The sequence below is a fragment of the Anser cygnoides genome, chromosome 7 (assembly GCF_040182565.1).
Source record: "Anser cygnoides isolate HZ-2024a breed goose chromosome 7, Taihu_goose_T2T_genome, whole genome shotgun sequence".
In the NCBI taxonomy this organism is placed as follows: Eukaryota; Metazoa; Chordata; class Aves; order Anseriformes; family Anatidae; genus Anser; species Anser cygnoides.
In genome coordinates, this window is record NC_089879.1 from 3,998,460 (window position 1) to 4,020,000 (window position 21,541).

At 53.6% G+C, this 21,541-nt stretch overlaps 1 protein-coding gene across 5 annotated transcripts in view; it reads right to left on the reverse strand.

Moving 5' to 3' along the window:
- Positions 1–21,541, reverse strand: part of LHPP (phospholysine phosphohistidine inorganic pyrophosphate phosphatase) — an 89,018-nt gene that overhangs the window by 16,248 nt on the left and 51,229 nt on the right. For 2 of the 5 annotated variants that reach the window (XR_010832730.1, XR_010832732.1), the window contains 2 exons: positions 13,001–20,280; positions 1,928–12,017 (listed from right to left, as the gene is read on the reverse strand). The exons of 1 other annotated variant lie outside the window; for it this stretch is intronic. Coding sequence is in view for 1 of the 4 variants with exons in the window: in XM_067000352.1 (XP_066856453.1) it covers positions 11,936–12,017 (82 nt within the window). In the remaining 3 variants the exon portion in view is untranslated. Of the gene's footprint in view, positions 1–1,927; positions 12,018–13,000; positions 20,281–21,541 lie in introns of those variants that run through there. 2 more of the 5 variants (XR_010832731.1, XM_067000352.1) reach the window with 2 other exon arrangements.

A 21,541-nucleotide genomic window follows, 5' to 3' on the forward strand; every position in this document is an offset into this window, starting at 1 on the left:
TCCCAGGAGGAATAAAAGGCTCTTGAAGCTGCCCCACAGGCCTTAGCAGAGCGCTGATGCCCCGAAGTGCTGGCGGATGCGGGCTTCGCAGACCGGCATCACCAGCTTCGCTTGGGACAATGGGGCAGGTGGCTTGAACGGGCAAGAGAAATTACCAGCTGAAGAGAGGCAGCAATGCGAGGCAGCATTTGGACCCCGGTTTCACCACCCTAAGTCTGGGAGATGGTGTTTAGGTCCAAATCCCCACCGCTTTCCCCAGGGCAGCCTCCTTCCAGCCCTCATTCAGAAATCTGGCTGGAAGCTCAGTAACAGCGAGTGTTTACACCACTAAAGCTCTGCGGTACGAAATGACAGCAGCTTCCCACAAATTTGGGCGAGATAAACATCTTTGTCACAAAGCATGAGCCTCTCCAGTGGTACTGGCAGAGACAGAGAGCGTCAGATAATGGGAGCTGCCCAACGCAGCAATTAAACACTTGGAGAGGGGCGATCCCCTGGGCAATGATGCCCTCCCCATTGCTTCCTATAAAGCCTTCTCACATAAATTAGCCGTCCCCGTGATTTTAATGCTCCGGCGTGCCCTTAACAAAGGAGTCCTTCCAGGGCTCCGCTCGGCGATCGGCTCCGGCTCTGTCGGGGCTGGAAATCTGGCGGGGATCCAGGGGGCCGGGGATGCTGCGAGCTGTCCCCTGAGGGCTGGCGGTGACCGTGGGGAAGGGGCTGCTCGCCCCGCTGCCCCCTTCGTGTCCGTGAGCCTGCAGCTGGAATAAATCAAAGCTGAGCACGGGACCTGCCCGAGAGGGGGTCCCTGGCGCCGCGTCGGGGTCCGTCCCGCTGGATTAATTCTCCCACACGGATCGCAGCGCATCCCGTCTTGCAGGAGCGGAGGCCGTGCGCGGCCCTGCAGAGCCCTGCAGCTCCTCGGGGCCTCTGTGCACCTCGGGCTGGGCTCCAGCCCCGCTCGCCCCCGGGGACCAGCAGCGACCTCAGCGAACTGTTCCGTGAGTTACGGCGGCTGCTGGAAGCGAGAGCAGAACCGGGCGTTTTCTACATGAAAGGTATTCTATAAACCCGAACGGCCATTCACGTCACCAGCCCGTCTCCCTAATTAAGAGCCGAAAGAATCTGAGCTCGGTCTAAGGGAACGATCAATCCCGCCAGACACAATGTACCCGGAGGGACGTTTGCAGAGCACGTCTGACGCTGCCGAGAGCTTTGTTTCCCCCCCGTCCCTCCTGCCCCAAGTATAAAAAGCTGCAATTGAAAAGTCCTGGTCCTCGGAGGGAGCGCTGGTTTTTATCAGATGGTAATGATGAGTACATCGTGAAATCATTTAATAGTTCTCATTAAATGCATTGCTGGAGAGCAGGCTTGATTTACGGACAGTACGCCACGGGTATAAATAAGCTGCACTTTGCTTGTAACGCAGCTGGTCAAGAAAATTAATGCTTTGTTTTCCATAACCTTTGTACTCTCCCTTCCTCTGCTACTATGGCAAAGCTCAAGGCGTGTAACTCGATCATCCTCTGAAAGACAACACACGTCTGAATGCCTCTCGCAGGCTCGGCCCAACAGCGGAAAGGCAGACTCCCAAAATGTAGCCGCGTTCCAGCTCCCCCAGCGCCGCTGTCCCTACACGTGGAGACACTTCCCTGCTTTAAAACAAAACCCCAAACTACTCAGCAGCAGACCTACCTCCTTCTGTGCTGGAAATGCTGCTAGAACAGCATATCCTGACAAACTCAGCTCCAGCAGACACCGATATATTTAGCACTGCTGCGTTAAATAAATTCCCACCTTTAAAAGCAGAGGGTTCCTTTTTCTTTATTATTTTTTTTTCCTTTCCCTGGGAATAGGACAAAAGCCACTCAGATCAGATTAACATCTGTCTTCAGGTTAGAAGAGAGGAAACACGAGGCAGCTGCGGTACAGGACAGTGGCCAGAGACACTTTTTAATGCTTATATTAACTGTGGCACCTAATCCTAAGCAAACACTTCGTCGGTTGCATAATGTTTTTTCAAAAGCCCTTTTCCTCACGGCACAAGGTGTACGCCGCGCGTGTGCTTCAGCGCAGGGACAGTCCAGCAGCCAGGGCAGGCAGATGCCGGCGGGGCTTAGGAGAGAGTCGATTTAGACGAGGACAAAGGGACGGCCTTTGCAGTCGTATGGCTCGCATCTGGAATTCACAGGCACGCTGATTTTACAACCCTCTCCTCACGGTTTCGCAGCAGAGCCCTGCTCTGCCTCACCTCCCAGCCGAGGCGGTGTCTCGGTGCCGCTGTGCAACCCTCACTTCGCCCCGTTTGTTCCTCCACCACCTCTGCCCACGTCCCTCGGAGGCAGGCAGCCAGGAGCTGAAGCCGTGACACCGCTCAAGGGGGCTCCACGAGCCCCAGGGGCCGTGCTGCAAGAACCAGTCCCGGGTCTGACAGCTTCAGGACACTCCGAGACTGCTCCGTGCCCTAAAACCTTAACGGGAAGCTGACAGAGCTGCATACGTGCTCTTGTATTTTGTGTGTATTAAAGCACAAGGTCTTAAAAGCAGCGAGGAAGACCCATTTCCAGTTTACTTCTGCTCACAGCAAGTGCTTTTGAATCTCGCTCAGAGACCCCTCTGGTTGCTTTTCTGGCATACACAAACCTCTCTTCAGAAAAGCCACTTTCTGGAGACTTTTTAGTGTTTCTTTTCTGGCTGAAAGCAAGAAACCTCTTACTCAGCCCGTCATTTCTTACACGTACTTGATACGCTAGGCTGTAAAATCCCTGCCTGGAGACAGTCTCAGAAATGAGTAGTCAAAACCCTGAGAGAGCGGAGAACAAAACAACACGAAAATCACCTGTAGCCACGGCAGGAAATGGAGAAAATATTAACCTCATTTAAGACTAATATTTCTGTGCGTGCGCATATTTATTAGTAAATAATCTGTCTCTGCTATTACGATTTAACTGCCCAAGGTAAAACAGTGCCGTCAACCACCCCTCGTGCAACGCGAAGGCCCTGAAGCAAAGGATGGATGTCCTTTGCCATCCCCGATCTGCATTTCCCCAAACAAAGCCACCACAACGTGGTCACTGCCGGGAGCACAACCCGGGCACCAGCTCTGGGAAAGGACTCACGATCTGCCCGAAACCAGACCTTAACCATCGGGCTTCGTTTAGCCACGCATCTGGCATCTAAACCCGAAGAAATTAGGAGCATTTCCTCTGAAGGCAGGACAGACTTTGGAAGCTGCTGCTGAGTCTGAAACATTTGAAAGCAATTGCTAATGCAATTTGAAATGATAAATAAAGCAAGAAGACAACTCATTTCAATAGGAAAAAAAAAATGCTGGACTAATTTATGAGATATAGCTATTCATAACACAAATTTTTGCTGGGCCTGGTGGTAGATGGCTCTTCTCTGCTAGTTCCTGTCTCTGTAACTCAGATGCTACTTTTTGGTATTTAGTTATGCAAAGATACTGGTGGTCATTACCTCCAGCACGCTGACCTGGAGGGTGATGCGACTCCAAATCTCACTTTTCCTGGTACGAAGCAGGGTTTCATTCATTATTTTGCAATCAGGGTTTATGAGAACAGCTAGGAAGGACCGGAGGAGATGCAGGACGAACTCCTGCCTCTGGCAGTGGCCAGGTGCACGACCTCAGGTAAGTCATTTCACCTTTCTGTCTGTTTCCCCGGCTCTAAAACAGGTACTTAGCTCCTTTCTGTAAGCACCCTGAAACTTCATCACAAAAAGGCCGGGCACAGAAGAGCGAGGTGTTCCCAGCCCTTCCCAGCTGAAGTGAGGCTGAGACTCGGAGCGACTGACGAAGCGGTGGCCAAGCCCCCGGGCAGGGACCGCAGATCGGAGTCGGTCACCAAGCGTGTTTGGGACGATGCCCCGACCAGCTGGGAGTCATACGCGGGTTTTGGCACCGACTTCAAGAGCTCCAGACTTCACCTTCCATGTCACGGGGCGGCATCTGCACAACAGAAATCACACGGGTGCCGTCCGCTGGCTCCCTCCCCGCTACAGAGTTTGTGCGCTTCAGGCACGGAGTGTGTCTGATGTGAACTGCTAGCCCCAGTTCTGGGAGGTACCCGGGGGAATCACCGACAGGCGATGAGATCGCCAGCCAAGCAACGAGACCGGCAGTGAGATGAAGAATGGAGGAGCAGGAGAGAGAAGCTGCGAATCAGCCCCGAGCCCCTTTGGGAAGGGGCCGACAGCAGGATTTCGATGTCTTGTGCGCAAACAAAGGGGGAGGAAGAGACCTCTCAGATAATCGGCACAAAAATGCTCTTGACCTTTTTAGCACCGGTGCCAAGAATGAAACTGATAAAAACCCCTGGAGCCGATCTCTACCTCATTACTGGACTTGTGCCAGGCTGAGCTTGGAAATTTGGCTTGCGTGCTCGTGTGCGAGGATGTCCCCTGCACAAAGCTTCCACTGAACGTACACCAGGAATCAACGGCGGGGCCGCTGCTGCCTTCCTTCTGGCACACCTAATCCTCCTCCAAGCCTCTTTTGCCCACCTAGACATCCCTTGCACACGCTCGAGGCTCAAGGTCTTTGAAGTATTAGGGCTGCGACGGTGCAAACCAGGATCCCAACGAGCAGCCTCCCCCTAAAGAGTTAAAAGGGAGAGTTCTGCTAATACTTAAGCGTTACAAATCTTCTCGGTTAAAATAAATTATTCAGGAGATGTCATCCTCCCATCAGCACCATCTGAGCTACATTTGTAATAGTTCTGTGCGCTGAACACTTTCTGTCATAATATCAGGGACACCGAGCCTGCAAGACGGAGAAGGGGGAAAGGCATGCACACGATGAGACATGAAAGCCAAAGCTGCTCTCCCCTAATTGCTGTGAAACACATGCTGCCCACGGCAGAGGAGACATCAGTGGTGTCCGTTGTGGTACAGATGAGTAAAACAAGCAGGAATAACGCACTGGCTTTGGGAACTGCAGAACCTTCTTCCTTATTCTCTCGTAGATCCATTACCCTACCTGATGGGTAATTTACCTACAGCTTCCACGTCCTCATTTACTACAAATAAATGCATGCTGTGACTCCCCCAGATTTTTCCAGACATCAGTTTTAAATCAGGACCCACCCTCAAGGTGGCACGGACATATACTTACTAAGGAAGTGTCGACTCTCTTGTATCGAAGAATGGCAATGAAACCAGGAAGCATTTCGCTTTGCCCCAGGACATTAAAATATCAACCCAGCTGCCCGTGTATTCATTTATGTGCTCAAATCACACACCAAACGCAGAAAACAAACGTAAGCAAACGTGTTTATAAGCAACTAGAGGGAAACAAATCTGAGCTTAACATATAGGAGCACAGTGGTGCCCAAACTGCCCACGGACAATGCCAATACTCCAGGGCACAATGATAAAAGTCTTGCTTGCACTTGTAAATGTCTATGTCAAGATGCATGCCATGCTAATCTTTCCTTCTTGCCCCACAGAGCTCCTACACGCCCGGTCACGTCCACCTGTCCCAAAGCCCAAAGAGTAGGACCAGGTTTCCCCCAAGGAAGCTGTGTGGGGCAACGCAGCCTGAGCAGTGAGAGATGGCTGTTGGGACCAGTAAGGCAGCATATGGAAGGGAGGACCAAGATTTAGCAGAGGTTATGGAAAAAAAACAACCTCTTGCTCAACCCTGGCCCTGCGCTCAGAGGTAAAGACAAGCAAAAGGTGTGAAAAGGGCCTGCCAACACACCCACTGCTCACCCGGGCATCTCCGTGGGCCTCGGGAGAGTTCTGCAAGGCGAAACAGCGCTGCGGTCAGCTACGAGTGGGCTCGGTGCCTGCACAGCCAGCAAAGAAAAGCCATACATGTCCGGGCTGGAATGAAGAAAATTCAACTGCAAATACGCTGAAGTATCGCTTGCAGAAGTCAAGTCCCCCTAGGGAACGGCAGAAGGAACGCCTGCCAACGGGGTGACTTCTGTGACTTGAGGGTGTGTCCAGAAAAAAACGGAGCAAAGCCACCAAGCTGAGGGCGTGCAGAAAGCACACCAGAGCCTGGTCGTGCCATCAGAGGCGAGGACTCTCCCTGCCATGTGAAAAAGAGAACAGCAGCACTCACGCTACAAGCAGACCCCTGCTGCTTCCGCAAGACTTTTGATTTACGCCTCTTCCCCCAGCTGTTAAACAGGTTAACTCCCCTCACCTCCGGCAGATAGGCTTCACCTGCCACTGCTCCGGAGCTCCTTTGCTGCTGGAGCACCCTTGTTTCCTAAGCTTGGCTGCGAGCCCGGGGTCAGGGGCAGCACGCTTCGTACGGGACCATCGGCATCCTGGGGAGACGCCACCCAACGGCACTCGCAAAGGACGCGAGCGCAGGCTGGAAGCCAGCTGTTGTGGGGAAGCACCTACGGGAGAATACTTGGAGAAATCAGGGCAATGAGGAAAACAGGAAGCCGGAGCCTGTTTGCCCAAGGACGGTGATGAACAGAGCCTAAAATTCTAACGTACAACGGACATCCAGGCAAGACGTGCCACGAGGAGGAACATCTGCAGCAATATCTCTGTGTGGGCACCTGGTGGGGGTGAGGAGCCCTCGTCACATCGCATCTGGGGCGAGCGGGGCTGCGGCACCAGGAGGAGAAGCGGAGCAAGGAGGATGAGGAGGCAGCGGGGCAGCCAGCTGCTATTTCTGGCTACCGGAGGTACCGGGGAGGTCACTTCCCCTCCGTGCCTCCCGCTCGCCCCGTGGAAAAATAAGTTTGTCATCTGAGATTCACGAAGTAAACACCCGTCTCTTCCCGAAGCACCGTGCAGGGGATCAGCACCGAGATCCACCGGGAGGAATTAATTCCGTGCAGGTTTGCCGTTTGTACGGCCGCTGCGATCCCAACGGAGCAGGCACGAAGAGCTGGTGCTGCTGTCATTAATGTCAGCCTTCTGTAACCCCCCCCTCCCAGCCTTTCTGTGAAAAGGCTGAAATGCCGGAGTTTGAAACCTCACAGGAAGTCTGGCAATGTAAAAATAGCCCCTCTTTTCAGAAAAACAAACGTGACACGAGATGCCACTGTGAAGAATGGCTTGGGAAAGAGCTGCTTTACAAAGCCCTTGGCCCAAAAACCTGGGCAAGGCTGCGCGGCGCTTGGTGCCCTCCGGAAAGCTGCTCTGTTCCTGTGCCCTGTCAAGTTAACGCATGTCCACTCGAGCCTCACTTGTTCCCCGAGAGGCTGAAAAAGAGCTCTGGGTATTTCCAGACCTGGTCTGTGTTAACTCGGGCACGGTAGGAAAAAAAACAACCAGAAACCCAACCGTAGTGAAGCAGCCAGAGGTCCAAAAACACGGTGACCTTATGAATATCTAAGCCAGGTCCAACCCAGAGCAATTTGTTTTGTTTGGCAACACCCTGGCAGCGTCTGCACTGAGAATGCACGGCCTCTAATGTGGAACATGTGTTTGGTGAGAGTAACAAAGCACCTGGGCTGGAAAGTCGGGCCGGTCGATCCTCCTCCCTCCTCCTGGCAGCCTCAGAACTGGTTTGTTGCTCGGAGGGTCAAAGCGCGATCAAACAGGTGGGCTGGGAGGCTCGGGTGCTTTCTCCTGCTGCCTGTCCCCAGAAAGCAAACGTCAGAAGAAAAAAAGGATGGGTGGGAAAATGACCGGCAGCGGTGGAAGCGGCAGCAGCAGAGCTGTTAAATACAGCAAACCTGGGAACGCGTCCAAAATTCCCCGAGTGCCAGACCGAAGGCACCTGTGCGGCCGTTCCCTAACCGTGCAGCGCAGGGCACGGCACGAGGCGCGAGGTGTGCAGGCACGCTGGGAGCTCTGCGGCCAGCCAGGAGGCTTCTTTTTCATCTCCTGGCCTTTGCTCTGTCTTAACTGTGCTTTGAGACCACGGGCAGGCAGCTCCTGCTGGAGGCACAGCTCCCTGCTCCTCTCCCCTGCGAGAGGCACCCCAGCCTCTGCTGTGACGGTCACCTTAGGAAGCAAAGCCCCAGACACGGGACGATTGCAAAATTAAGCACAGAATTGCTCTCTACGTAGCTGCTAAGCTCTGAATAAGCATTAACAGCAGTCACTGATGACCCAGTGGGCAGTATTTTGGGGCTATATGAAACACTCTCACCTGCTTCAAGCCCACCACGTGGGTGGTGGCTGAGTGCAGGACGCCGAGGCCCCCGGCTGGGGCTGCCCCGGGCACTGAACTCCTTCCCAAGGACATGAGGCTGCCACCGCCATGGGAAGGGTTAAGGGAACTGGAGTCCCGTGCTTGTTTACCGTGCAAATTAGAGGTGGATAGTTTGCTGTGAACATGCTGATCGATATCTCCCAGCTGCCAGTTTAATCGGGACGAAGTGAGCGCCTATTAATCGTGCCCTTTTCCAACAACATTTAGCCACCATGTGAAAGCGTTTCCTCCATCGCAAACAAATTAACCTTGACAGCATCTCTCCAGATATTTTAAAGGGACTTAAAAAAAAAAGAAAGAAAACCCCAAACCAAAACGCTAGCAACAGGGGCCAAGACTAATAGCCTGGCTTGAATTCGAAGCCATGCTTTGCAGCGAGTAAACTGCAGGAGAAGGAAGTGGCCAGGGCTGCCGGCGGCTCGGCGTTCGCTCGGAGCACGCATGGGATGGCTCAGAGCACCACGCCAGGTGTCAAGATGAAGGCTTGTCGTGCATTTTGGAAAGCCACCTTTGAATTCCTCACCTCCCTGGGCTGCGGCGACGTAGCCAGCAGCAGAGGCATCGCCTTGTCGGGAGAGGTTTGGCTCCTCGGGCAGTTTTACAGCTCGGGAGGCAAATCCTGCAAGCCTCGAGCACCCACCCCTCCTGACAAACTTCAGGAAATATTTTAAGATTCCAATTCGCGTGGTTTTCGGCTCACCTGCGGGCACTGAATATGTATATACGTACAAAGTATTCCGCTTGTGAAACGCATGCACCTTTGGTGCTGAAATAATTCAGGTCGCTGGGGCTCGCGGGGATTAAACCTCCGGGCTGGAAATGAAACGTGCCTGCAGATCTGCAAACAAACGATCGTAGAGAGGGGAGGAACAGCTCTGGAGAGCCAGCTTCTGCTGTTTTGTCCTCTTTGTGCTAAAAGTCTCTTATTTTCCTCCGTGGGTGAGTCATGGAGGAAGAGGACACAGCCTAGGACGTGGAGGAGCTCTGTGACAGCCCTTTCTCTCGGCTGTTCTGCCCACTGCAAAGGCACCACAAGTCCTCTGAAGAAAGGACGAGAGAGGGGCTGGACTTTCCTTCCACGCTTCCTCTGAAATCACACTTGGCAGGGCAGCCCCAGCCCGCTGAAAGAGCACAGGAATGTGCATGGCAAGAGCCGCACTCGGGTTGGACCTCGCGGGGCGTTTCGAAGCCATCTGGGCTCTGGTTTAGCTTTCCAGATAAGCTCCAAACGAAAAGCCAGCCCCTGACCGGCGGGTTCAGCTTGGAGTCCACAGCAGAGGAGCGGCTGAAGGACGCACTCGTTGAACTGTGCTGCTCCCAGGCGGGTGAAGGGCAGCAGAGGAAGGCTTTTGCCACCAGCACCGTGCAGAGAGGACAACTCACCCGCTCCCATCCCGTTCCCCAGACCCTCCGATTCCGCTGCCTCGTCCAGCTGGAAGATTTCTGCTCCTGTTTCCCATCTGCCGGGAAGGCAGTGAGAGACCTCGTGCAGGCAGAGCTCGGGCAGCTAATGACTTTCCCAGCGCGGGGTTATACAACCCTTCCAGCAGGCACGAGGTGGTGCGTGAAAGGCACCTGCCCTCCCCCAGTCCCCAGCCCCCAAATAAATCCCACCTGCACTGAGTGCCCCACCAGCATCCCCAGCACAACGGCAGGTACCAGCAGTGGAGAGCGGTCTGAGACCAAACCATCCTGGGGCGAACACCACCTGCTGAAAATCCCTTCATATGGCTCCAAGCCTTCATAAGGTGCTTGGACACCTCTCCACGTGGACCTGGAGAGGCCCTTGAAGCAGGGAAAAATGTTGTCTGCGATTCACCAACTGGTGTGTAGTCAAATCATGCTGTTGAAGGCACAAAGACGTGACTGGGGGGGGACACGTCAAGCTCCGCGAGAAGCCTTTTCGGAGGAAACAAACAAGGAAACCTCAAATGTCTCTGAGCACAGAGCTCTGCTTCCTTCCACTCCAGCCCGCGCGAGCCATCCACTAATTGCGCGGCGACATCCGGCTCTGTCGGGCAGGTCGGCGGCGCCCAGCACCCGCCCGCCCTGCTCGAGCCAGGCACTGTGCTGAGGAGCCATCGTTCAGGCCGAATGGAGCCACGTTGGAAAAGCGGTGACCCGAGGGGGGCTGACACGCAGCAGGGAAGGTTCAGGTAGCACCGAAGGGCAAAAAAAAGACCCACCGAGGAGAGAGGAAAGCTCTCAGCTGCAGCTCTGCTCGCCCACGACTGGAGACAACCCAGGGGACGGCAGTCACCCAGTGCTGCCCCCAGGAATCGGGGGGGGGGGGGGGAACGTCAAAATAACACCTTGCACTCTTCCTTTAAAGATCTTAGAGAGCTCTGCAAACATTAGGGAACGAAATCCCCCCAGCACTCCCGTGCTGTGGTACAAAGCGGGGGGGCTATTCGCTCGGGCAGGTTCGAAGTCCCAACAGCTCCTTCATTTGTTTTTCCGAAGGGGAAACTGAGGCCCCGGGGGAGCCGAGCCAGCGTTTCCTCATCTGAATGCCTGACGTTAGGCAACTCCTCGTGAAGAAATCATTTACAATTTTAAATATATTTTTTAATCAGATTAAAGTATTACAAGTTTGATCCCCTTCCAGGCAGCTCGGCCGGCTGCGTTGTGTTTCACCACTTGGATTTTTCCCACAAAAAACACCGCCAGGACACTGCAGCAAGCAGACCATATGCCTGCCTGTGCTTACACACACGGAGCTCTGAAAGTGGCAACACCAAACCAGAGTTTCCCACAAAACCAAGAATTCCCTTTGAATCATTAAGGCTGTTATATAAAATATACACTTACTCCTGCATAATTAAAAAAGCCTCTGCAACTTTAATGTATATTGCCCTTGATCACGGGGAAGCAAGAAAGAACAAAATCATTAGGCGCTGAATTATTCCAGTAGCCTATTATCATAGCGTAATCTTATTAAAGAGAATTCATGCTGGTATAGCCTCTTATCTTCTCCACTTACAGAAGAGCCATGTGGCGTATTTCTGAGTGCACAGAGATAATAAAATTACAGGGAATTATGCAGGCTGCGTGCGGAAGAAGCAGCATAACTCCCTCCCTGCGCGGAGGGATGCTGATTTTTCTCAGGGAGGCAAACCCAGCACTACCCGGCTGCTAAGCAGAAAGGGACTATTCATTATTATCTGCAGAGAAGCGATTTGGGAAAAGATCTAGGGGCTAGCGGTGCGACAGGGGACGACGGCCTGCTGCCACAGCTCAGCCAGCGAGGCGCAGAGCGCGGGGTGCGCAGCGGGCAGGACCTGTGCAGGCAGCGCCTGACACGGCCCGGGCAGGGCTGCAGTGCCAACGCTGACGGCACTCGGGCTGCTCTCCCTTGGCGAGCTCACCCTGAGGCCCTGGTGGCCGCGTCCAGCAAGGTGACGGCACATTTTGGTGGGCTACCTGGAGGGGATCCTCCTCGCCAGGATGCCCCAGCAAAGCAGAGCTTGGAAATCCCACCCGTGCTGGGTAATGATGGGGGCACGGACAGCCCCGAGAGCTCAGGCACAACAGAAGGCCAAGGAGAGGTGCAAGCAGAAGGGGAAAGCGGGGCAGAACCTGGCCCTGCAACTCCACTTTCCACGGAGAAACCGCTGTGCACAGCTGGCCACAGCACCGCTGCCCAGGTGAGCACCCGGGATGCTCGTACAGCCCCGTCCTGCTCAGCCAGCTGTTCTGAGACGGGACGGACCGCGCCGCGAGGTCTCTGGGTTGTGGGGTCTTCCAACCAGGCTTTGCAAACTGGGTTTAACCGGTCACAAGTCAGGGGTACACACACAGTGCTTGTAACCGGACTTGTACGTCAGCAGTGTGAGGGAGAAGGCCTCGCTTCCCTCGGTACCTGCTGCAAAGGACAGACACGCAATTAAAAGTTTTCTGTAAATGTTAATTACAGCAGACTTAGTTGGCTAATGACCGATTGATCTGTTGATTGTATGAGGTTTGTAAGTGTAATGAACCTAACTGCAGCATGGATTACAGTCTTGTTCTAATTAAAACAAAAATGTGCAACATATATTAGCCATCAGAAAGAGATTTAACGGTTGCGTGGGGTCGAACTGTTGAAAATATTAACGTGTTGTCTAAAGCCTGCAGCTTTTAATTAGCTTCTTCACCCGAGTGGAACGCCTGTTACTCTGACGCATCCAGATACGATTTTCTCGCGCACTCAAAAATAGCTGGAACAGGGATTTGGACAGAAACTTTCACGCTGCCCCTCCCCGACAACCCATTTACAAGTACTCCATCCTCAAGTCCTGACTTCCCAGCTTCCTCAGAGCCGGCGCTGGCACCTCGGCAGAAGCAATGCAGAGCTGAGCAGGGCAGAGCCGCTGAGCTCGGGGGGCCGCGGGGGTGGCGTGCCAGCAGTCCTGGAGGTCGCGGCTGGGCGCGAGGTGTCCCCTCCGCGCGCGCTGCTCCCAGCGCCGGCTCTCGCCCTTGCAGCGCTTCGAGGAAATGACCTACTTTAATCCAGCTTGCTGAAGCCAAACGAAGAGGGGATTGGAAAGCGGACGTTCTCCCTGGAAAGCCCTGGGCTTAATTTCTTCCACTCCTTTGGCAGCACCTGTTTCTGCACAGCTCTAAGACAAATCGCACCGCCTGCTCCTTTTTTTTTTTTTTTTTTTTTAATCTGGATGCTGCCCAGGCAGGAAAATGCCGCTGGTTGTAGGTGACGTCTCCACCCGGTTCCTACCACAAGTGACACGTCTGCAGAGTCAGGAAGGCCTGAGGCCTCTCCAACCAGCAAAAAAAAGGGTTTTAATCATTGTGACCCCTTTCTCCCAGTCATGCTCAGAAGGGCACTCGCAGGGGGAAATGCAAGCTTACCTACAACGGAGCAGCTGGATCCCAAAACCACAGGGCCGACTGGGACAGCTAAAGCACCCGGACAGCCTGGCTCTGGTGGGTTGGTGCAGCATTTATTTAAACTTGGTCCCAGGGCTTGCTTTTAGGGAAACAGCCCGAGGTTTCTTCGCTCCCCTTGCCCCCACAGAAGTCCCACCAGACCCAGCTGGCCTCACAGCTGCTTCCCGAAAGCCCACGGTGCCTGAGCACCTCTGGGGTAGGCAGCAGCCCTCCAGGCTGGCCCTCTACGAACCAGCGGTGCTCCTGGCGGCGAGGAGCTGCGGAGGTGCTCTGTAAGAGCAGCGGCCGAGCAAAGGCAGGGCTGGCGAGGGAGGAAAACATGTGAGCTCAGGAAGAGCTTGTGGTTACGATTGGAGGTGTCACAGAGCAGCGTATGAGATGGCACTTACACCGGTCTCGGCGAAAGGCTTCCTGCCATCAAAGCGCCTCATCTGGGTCACGCTTCAAGCACAGCGAGCTCCTGGTGCACGTGCAGGCAGCGCCGTGCTTGGCACCCGGACCTGGCCCCCGGGGTGATGCTGTCGGACCCCACCAAACTGGGCCACCGAAGGCGTCCCGGCCTGTCACTCAACCCCCCCCTGCCCAGGTTTTATCCCCACCTATTCCTCCAGACTGCGACACCGCACCCTGTTAGCATGCATTCCTTGGCAGAGACCCCCCGGCCACCTCTCCCAGCCCAGCCTGCTGCCTGAAGGGGGAGTCTGGCACCAGCAGGGCCTTTCCCAGCCCGCTCTGCCACCACCCTGCTGCTGCTGTCACATCGGTGGCTTCTCCAGTTCCAGGATAACCCCACTTCACACCGCCTGGACATTTATTTTGGCTATTGCAGGGAGTTAGCTGAACACCGAACCCCACGCAGACCCAGCAAATCTTTCCTTTTTCAACAAGGTGCTTCGACTTGTCTGTATCCTCAGGGACACGACTGAAGCTTAGTTAAAGCTGAGCACGTGTTTAAGTGCTTCACTGAAAACAGATGAGCTGGAAAATACCTTAAAGTGTTTAACAGAACCAGAACGGCTAGCTGTGAACGGCTACTTTCATGACCCCATAAATGAAAAAGGAAAAAGAAAACCAAAGCAAAGCGAAGGAAATCCACTTAGGCTGAGATAAACTGAACCTGGGCACTTGTACACGCCAAACCCAGCAGCTCCAGCCATCTCCAAAGCTCAATGAGCTCCTCTCTCCCAAGAGTGTCAGGTACGACCATCTGTGACACAGGAATGTGAGCTCGTGTTTCTTTTACTAACACGATGAAATGAAATGTTATTCCTGACAAGTTTATATTAGGCCAAGTGAGCAGGATAATCCCCTCCAGTTGCAGCAGACCTCCGACATTTCACAAAGCACACAAGAACGGATGTAATCCCTCCGAGCACGGCTCGGACACGAGCTCTGTATGTTCTGGGACAGCAGAGCAGAGCTCTAGATCTTAGATTATGATCAGAAACCGTGGGGCTCGCACCTGCACCGCTGCCTGCCCCTACCTGCGTCTCAGGGGCACTGTCAGAGAGGAAACTTTTGCCCAAATCTCTGCGAAAGCTGCGATACCGAGCGAGTTGCTTGCCCTGGGTTGTAAAGCAGAATGCTCTCTGGGCCCAGCACTCCAGGTTATGCGGGTGAATTTTCCTGATTTCCCATGGCCAAACCCACCAAACGTGAGCAATGAACCCACCCCACCCCACACCACCCCATCCCATCCCGCTGCCCTCACCCAGCACAAACCCAGGCCCTTCTGGCCGCCTGGTTCACATAGCCATCAGCAATGTGGAAACCAGACAAGGGTAGCTCCAAACGGAGCAGCTCTTGGATGCTTTCCCTGTGGCTTTTGCAGAGAATGGGCTCCTTTTAGCTTTTCCCACTAGACAGATGTTGCCCTGTGCCCGGGACAAAGCTCCCAGCCCAGGGATGGGGCGGCCGCCCCCCTCCCCTGCCCCCGGCCATCCCCAAGTGCTCTGAAAACCAGAATGCGGGATTTTGTTGCATGACTATAAATGGTGAATTGCACAGGGCAGGAAGGATTATTTATTTATTCTTTCATTCCTCAGTGCGCGCAAAGCCAAATTCTGCCTGCCTTATGGGACTGCGGGTGAGAGCTAATGCCCACGGACCAGCTGCCGGGGCAAGGTCCCCAGGTATTGTGAGGTGGAGGTCAATTTGGTGGGCAAATAACCCTTCCTGAAGCTCCAAATGAGAAATATGTTTGGGACACAGGGTTTACCGTTGCACGGCAGCACTCTGGAAGCATGCTCACCTGTCCCTTACGAACAAAAAATGCTAATCCTGAGAATTCAAGTGCCTGCCAGATTTCTATGCATCATACTGTGAAGTGTCATGTGGGGAGGTCCCTAATCTTCCATTTCAAGCGTTTTTCTCGGCTTTTCAGCCCCTGCAACGACAGATAGCACTCGAATGGTCCCAGGCTCTCTGATCGCTATCTGATCCCTTCTTGGGAACCATCAGGCTGTGTTTTTTTTCCAGCTTACTTCATTCTTATCCCCCTTTCTGCCCACAAGATGCCCGTTCCTCGAGCTCTGCCCACCTCATTCCCAGGGAATAGGGGTCAGGACAAATTTAGCCATGGGGCAGCTCCCACCATTCTTCCCCGTGAGGGAAATGCTCCTCCCTGGCACTGCGCCCTGCGCAGTACTGCAGGACCTTCGCATCTGGAGAACACGGTCAAGCTTCGCCCATCCTCGGCTGCACGCTGGTTAACGCAGGAGCAGGTCCTGCTGCGGGTGAGCACGCTGCCAGCCCCACTGGGATGAGGGCCACAGAGCCATCGGGGCTGTGCCGGGGCACCAAGCTCCATGCCCACCGCCTGCCGTGGGTGCTGAGCCCCCGTGCCACCATCTGTCCCCACACTCCTTGCTTCTTTGCAACCTAACCAAACCGAACCAACCCAACCCAACCCAACACAACCCAACAAAACCCAACCCAACCCAAGCCAACCCAACGAAACCCAACCCAACCCAACCCAAGCCATCGCACTATTTCCCTGGCAGGTGGTGTTTGCCTTTAGCCAAAGCACTACTCTCGCCTAATAATCATCAAGGATTTCTTTGCCTTCGTTTTGGTCCAGGTTCAAAACAGTTTTCGAAATACTGAAGGTTCAGTTCCAATTAAAGCAAAAAAAAAAAAAAAAAAAAAAAAAAAAACCACCAAAGTCCTGGCACTGCTTTCCAGAGTGAGCTTTGATGTGACTCCCCCCTCACTGCTGTGTGCTCCTGCTCCCACAGCCTGCCAGGACAGCCCCTCACAAGGGTTTTTAATAACCCGAGAAAAGGAAAACAGCCGAGATGGAGTGATTCTGTATTCAGCAGGATCACGCTCCAAGGCTTCTCAAATAAAAGTCCCCAGGTTAGAAAAGTGTCCTGCAATTTCACAGCCTTTCACAGCAAAACCTTCAGCCGCAGAAGCGAATCCCAGATTTCACCCAGTGACCAGACTTAGGTACCGACAGAGCCTTTTCTTTCGCTCCGTGCCATTCATCTGAGTGGTACTTCAAAGACCGCAGGTCTACAGAGAAGAAAAGAACATTTTCTTTGGCCGTCCATTAACATAAATGAAAGTCCTTTCAAAAGACACGAACTCTAGAGGCTGCTGTACGCTTTTCACAAATTGTCTGCAGTAAAAAAAAAAAAAAAAAAAACAGAGGCAGAGCCTTTCTGCCTCCAAGGCGGCTGCAGAGACGTGATCAGGGTGCGGGGCTGCTTCGAGTGCTAGCAGGGAGCAGGCACAGCCTGCCTCCAAACGGGGACTTTGTGAGTGCAAACGGTCCCCTCGCTGGTGCGTGCTCTTCACAGCGATGGTGCGGGGAGAGAAGTAACAGCAGCCGGGACCCATTTCTGAAGGAGTGTCAGAGTTGCTGTTAGGAACATAAAAGACGGCAGGACCTCAGCAGACCTGCTGGGTAGTTCCTGCGTTCGGGTGCTAGCACCGGCTGGAAGTGCCGAGGCTCGCACGCTAACAGCTCGGGTGTTACAGGCTGAGGGACGGATCCCCCAAGGGTGTAAACTGGCACAACCCCGCTGGCTGCAGCAGAGCCACTGCAACTCACCTGCTCAAGGCTTCGGCTGGAAGTTTATCCTGTCGGTCTGGCTGCCACGGGCAGAGTAAATTAAATTTCAACAAAGCACACCGGGCACAGGCTTGCGCAGGAGAGGTCAGGCTATCTACTGGGGGCACAAAAAGCCACCACCAACAAAACAGCCCAAATCTGGATAGGGTTTAATTCCTATTTTTTTCACACTGTTATGCCAGCTGGGTATATACCACTGTTGTGCTACTGGAAATAATCTAAAAGCAGGCACCCGGTGTGTTCAGTTCCAGCACTGAACGGGACCTGTGCTCTTCTTCCAGCTGCACCAAACCAGGATCTGCACACACGCAGACAGCCCGTCAGGATCTGTTCAGGATCTGTTTCTGGTTTGTAGCCTTCCTACACCCATTACATGGCTGGGGAAATCTCTAAAATCACGTTCAGGATCTTCCCCTCTCTGTGAGCACACGCTCCTGCTGCGAAAGGCACACAGGACCTCTGCGGTCGCTGAACTCACTCACTCGGTACTGGAGTTTGTTATCTGATATGCACTTCCAAAGTAATTGGAACAAAATAATTATAAAAAAGATTTCTTCTGGGGCTAGGCAATTCTTCAAAGCCGGGAGCATATGAATATTCAGGCTGAAACGGAGCATGCAACAGCTTAAGCCATCTGAAAGTTAATTTTTCCATATGGTGTCAAAAGACACTTGCTCTCCCTCTCTAATCCTATCTGCTTGTGCAAGAGAGTTTTTCGTACGGGCCCAGCAAGTAACCCCGGTCCGTGCTGTGCACCACCGGTGCTGTGCATGCAGGCCAGGCAGTGCTGCCTGCCTTCCCTCCCCTGGCGGTAGGCAGCGCCACGCAGCCGGCCCAATCCTGCCTGCTGCCCCCCGAGGCCACGGTTACCTCCGGCGTGTGAGGACGAGGAGTCAGACCCGAGGTATATATGACATCCACGGCCTAGCAAAGCAAGGAAGGTATATTTTTCTTTGAATTTACGAGTGGAGCAGAAAACGAAGCCAGCAGGAAGAAATTCCAGCTCTTTCATTTTCCCTGAAAGGAGATCCATAAAGTCCTGCTAAGTCTCTCGGTTAATGCAAGCCCTGGGATGCAGCTTAAATACACTTCCCAAGGCCACGGTATGTTACATTTAAAAGTCACTGGCATTTAAACATAACAATAAAATCGACATGCGTGCTCCTTCCTCCCAAACCTCGCTGCGGACCCACCAACTCCTCTTGACCGCCTTTCTGCTGACGCAGAGAACCTGACTGTGGGAAAACTAACGAGGAGACCAGGAATAATTGTGAGGTGGTGATCAGATGTTCAAAGGACGGGTGCCAGCTCAGGCTCAGGGGAGCCTCCTGATGAGCCAAACCTGCTGATCTCAGGAATTCCTCCATGTCAGAGTGGAGAAGAGGGAATTCTTCCACACCCAGTAGGTTGTTGACCCGTAGCAACTATCAGATATATGCAGGGTTTATAAAGAAAGAAAGAAAAAGGTGACGCGTCTTTAATCACACTGCTATGCAGGACACTGTATATGCAAAAATTATCCGTATATATCAAAAGCAAACTAAATTCAGACAACAAAAACTGCATATGAAGGCCTGTGAGGAGCAGACAAATGGTGAGGTTGCCCACGAATGGTCAGACACAAGCGAAAGGCAGGGAGCCCTAAAGCAGCAGCCACCCAGTCCCACTGCCACCAGGAGAACTGGGCCCCCACTGGCATGAGACGTGGGGCACGCCACTGAAAGCTGAGGCAGAAGAAAAGCAATGCACAGCTCTCTTATTTTAAGGTCCTGCAGTAGTTCCAATCAGCTGAAGAAAATACATAGGCATTTCTCCAGTTTAGAGCTACTTTAACGTTTGAAACGGGAATGGAAGAGGCTTATCCCACTTGCAGTGCCGATAATCCCCACCTCCACGCCCTCCCCATGCAGCTCACTCTCAGCTAGCTGGAGCAGAACCACGCTGTGGTGATGGGGAACTCGCTGTCTTTGATGCCATCTACTGGGAAGGTGGCTCCGACAGCCGGGACGTGGCCGGCTGGATGGAGCAGGGCTCTCCATCTCTCTCAGCTTTCCAAAGGCTCCACCAGAAATCCGAGGGGCCCAGCCCACCTCTGCCTACCCGGAGGGCTCACTGCACAAGGGGACGCGCTGGTCTCGCGAGCCAGTGGATGTCCAGAAGGAGAGGCAGAAGGGAAGAGCTCAGGGAAGGAGCAGTGCCACGGGGAAGGAGGAGAAGGAAGAGGGAGACCTGGGTGTAAGGTTCAAGAGCTGTAAGGTTCAAGATTATGGTCCTGCTAGGAAGGGAGAGGACAGACAGAGCAGTCCTTTAAGGCATTAGTCTCTGACATCGGACACAACTGAGCTAGTGCCCTGTGAATGACAAGAGGTGAGCTTTGAGTATGTCTGAGATCCCTGGGATCTCCCCGTGAGGATGCCCCAGTCTTCATCAAGTCACCTCGTGGTACTGCCAAGGGTTTCCTTCCACATGCCTGATGTTCAGTGCACCACAGACACTTGCTATAGGAAAAGCAAGAGCGAGTTACCCGCTTGTTTCAACGTTCTGATGCCGACACTGTTGCACCCCCAACGTGGTTGTCGTATGCCCCACACACCACAGCAGCCCCAGCACTGGTTGAAACACCCACGTTACCGCAGGGAACTTTATACAAACACTCTGCAAGGCAGGGAGATGACACTGGGGTGGTTTTTTGCATGCCAGCTATTTTAGGAAGGCGTTAATGACCACATTTAGTCTCCAGGGGTGAGGGCGGTTGTTTTCTTGCGCTGTTTTTTTAAGAATCCCAGCAGATAAGATCAAGACTGGCCTAGTTCAGCTTTTTTTTCCTCTGTCCCAGTAATTACGATTTGCAGATAGGAAACGCCTGCCAAGCATCCCAGCTCCGTAGCGTGTTCTGGCTCTGGCTGCGGAGTCAGCACTGGCTTGGAAAGCAGGCCCAGCAATCTCAGCACAGAGGACACTTCTCCCACACTGTCTTCGGAAACTGGCCTGACAGCACGGCAGCCACGTGGCTTTCTGCAGACGGTGTCCTGGTTTCTCCCTGAGACAGCCTGGCCGTGGCACAGAGCACACCGTGCCCCTGGTGCCGCTCCTCCCCGAGTCCTCTTGGCGCTCGGCAGTCACAGCGCTGAGCTGTCGGGAAGGCTCCGTCTCTCTCCTCTTGCTGTACGAAAGACACGGAAACTAAGAGAGAGGAAATGAGCTACCCGGGGGAAGCAGTAACACTGATGGCAACCGAAATGCAGCTGGAATGCCAAGAAACGAAAAACTCAGAACAAATAAATCTAGAGAATAAACTTTTCTTTTTTTTTTTTTTTTAGATCTCCTGTAATCACACACAATTCCCGCGTTATTTGTAAGGGACAGCGAGCTGAGCAGCACAGAGATGCCTAAGCTACCAACAGATCACGTTTCTCTTTTGACCATGTCTCCAAACAGTCAGACCCGCTGCCCAGTGCTCTGCCCTGCCACCAGGCTGGTCTTTATCCCTCTTTATTGCCTGTACACAGCTTGGGCAGCCAGAAGAACCGACAGTTTTCAACGGGAACGATAAATACGCCCAAGTAAGGGCGAGTAAGGGGAGGGATTGACTGAGTCAAAAGACAAATCTGGTGTTTTCTGTATCTTTGTGTAACACATTATGATGCCTCCGGTGTTCCCCTGGTGTTTGCCGCAAGGCTCTGGGCTGCCTCTCCATACAAACAAGTGGGATTTGATTAGATCCTACCGCACTCGCAAGGATTTCTGCAGACGTACATCCTATACATTTGCTATGCAGAGATCTCACCAAATCCCCTGCGGAGCGATAGCTCCAGAAAGCTGTTGTTTCACTGCCCATTCAGTCCTCCAGGAGTCTCCTATGAAGGCAGCAGCTCCTGGATTTACTCGGCAATTAGCCAGGCCCCAGCCGGCGGCCACCTGGCACCAGCTCAGCTTGGTGACCGGCTGCGATGGTCTCAGCCTGGACCCACCAGGGCAGGACGGCTCACCAAAGCCCCTACCTGAGCCCCCAGCAGCGGAGCTACCCCATGGGACCGTGCAGCAGGCAAGGATGGCCACTGGGACGGGAGCAGGGAGCCGAGCTGGAGCAGGTGGGAGCAGCGAGGCCTTTTATCCAGATATTTATTTTCACCAGGGCCAGGCGCTCCTTCTGATCCGGGAAGCATCTGCCTGGATGGGACCCCGCTCCGCGTTATGATTCAGTGGGTGAGTTTTCAGCGTTTTATATGGCAACCTCCAGGGCTTCCTCTTAATTGTCCGCTGCTTTTGGTAACAGGCTGTGCTTTGGCGAGGAGAAAGCCCCTGGGAATATCAGTACACGAGTGTGGGGGAGGAGGGTGCCAGAAGAAGCGATTTTGAGCTAAATAATGGACAGTGCAGCTGGAAGGAGGATCCAAGACGCTGACAGAAGGCAAGCAGGTTAC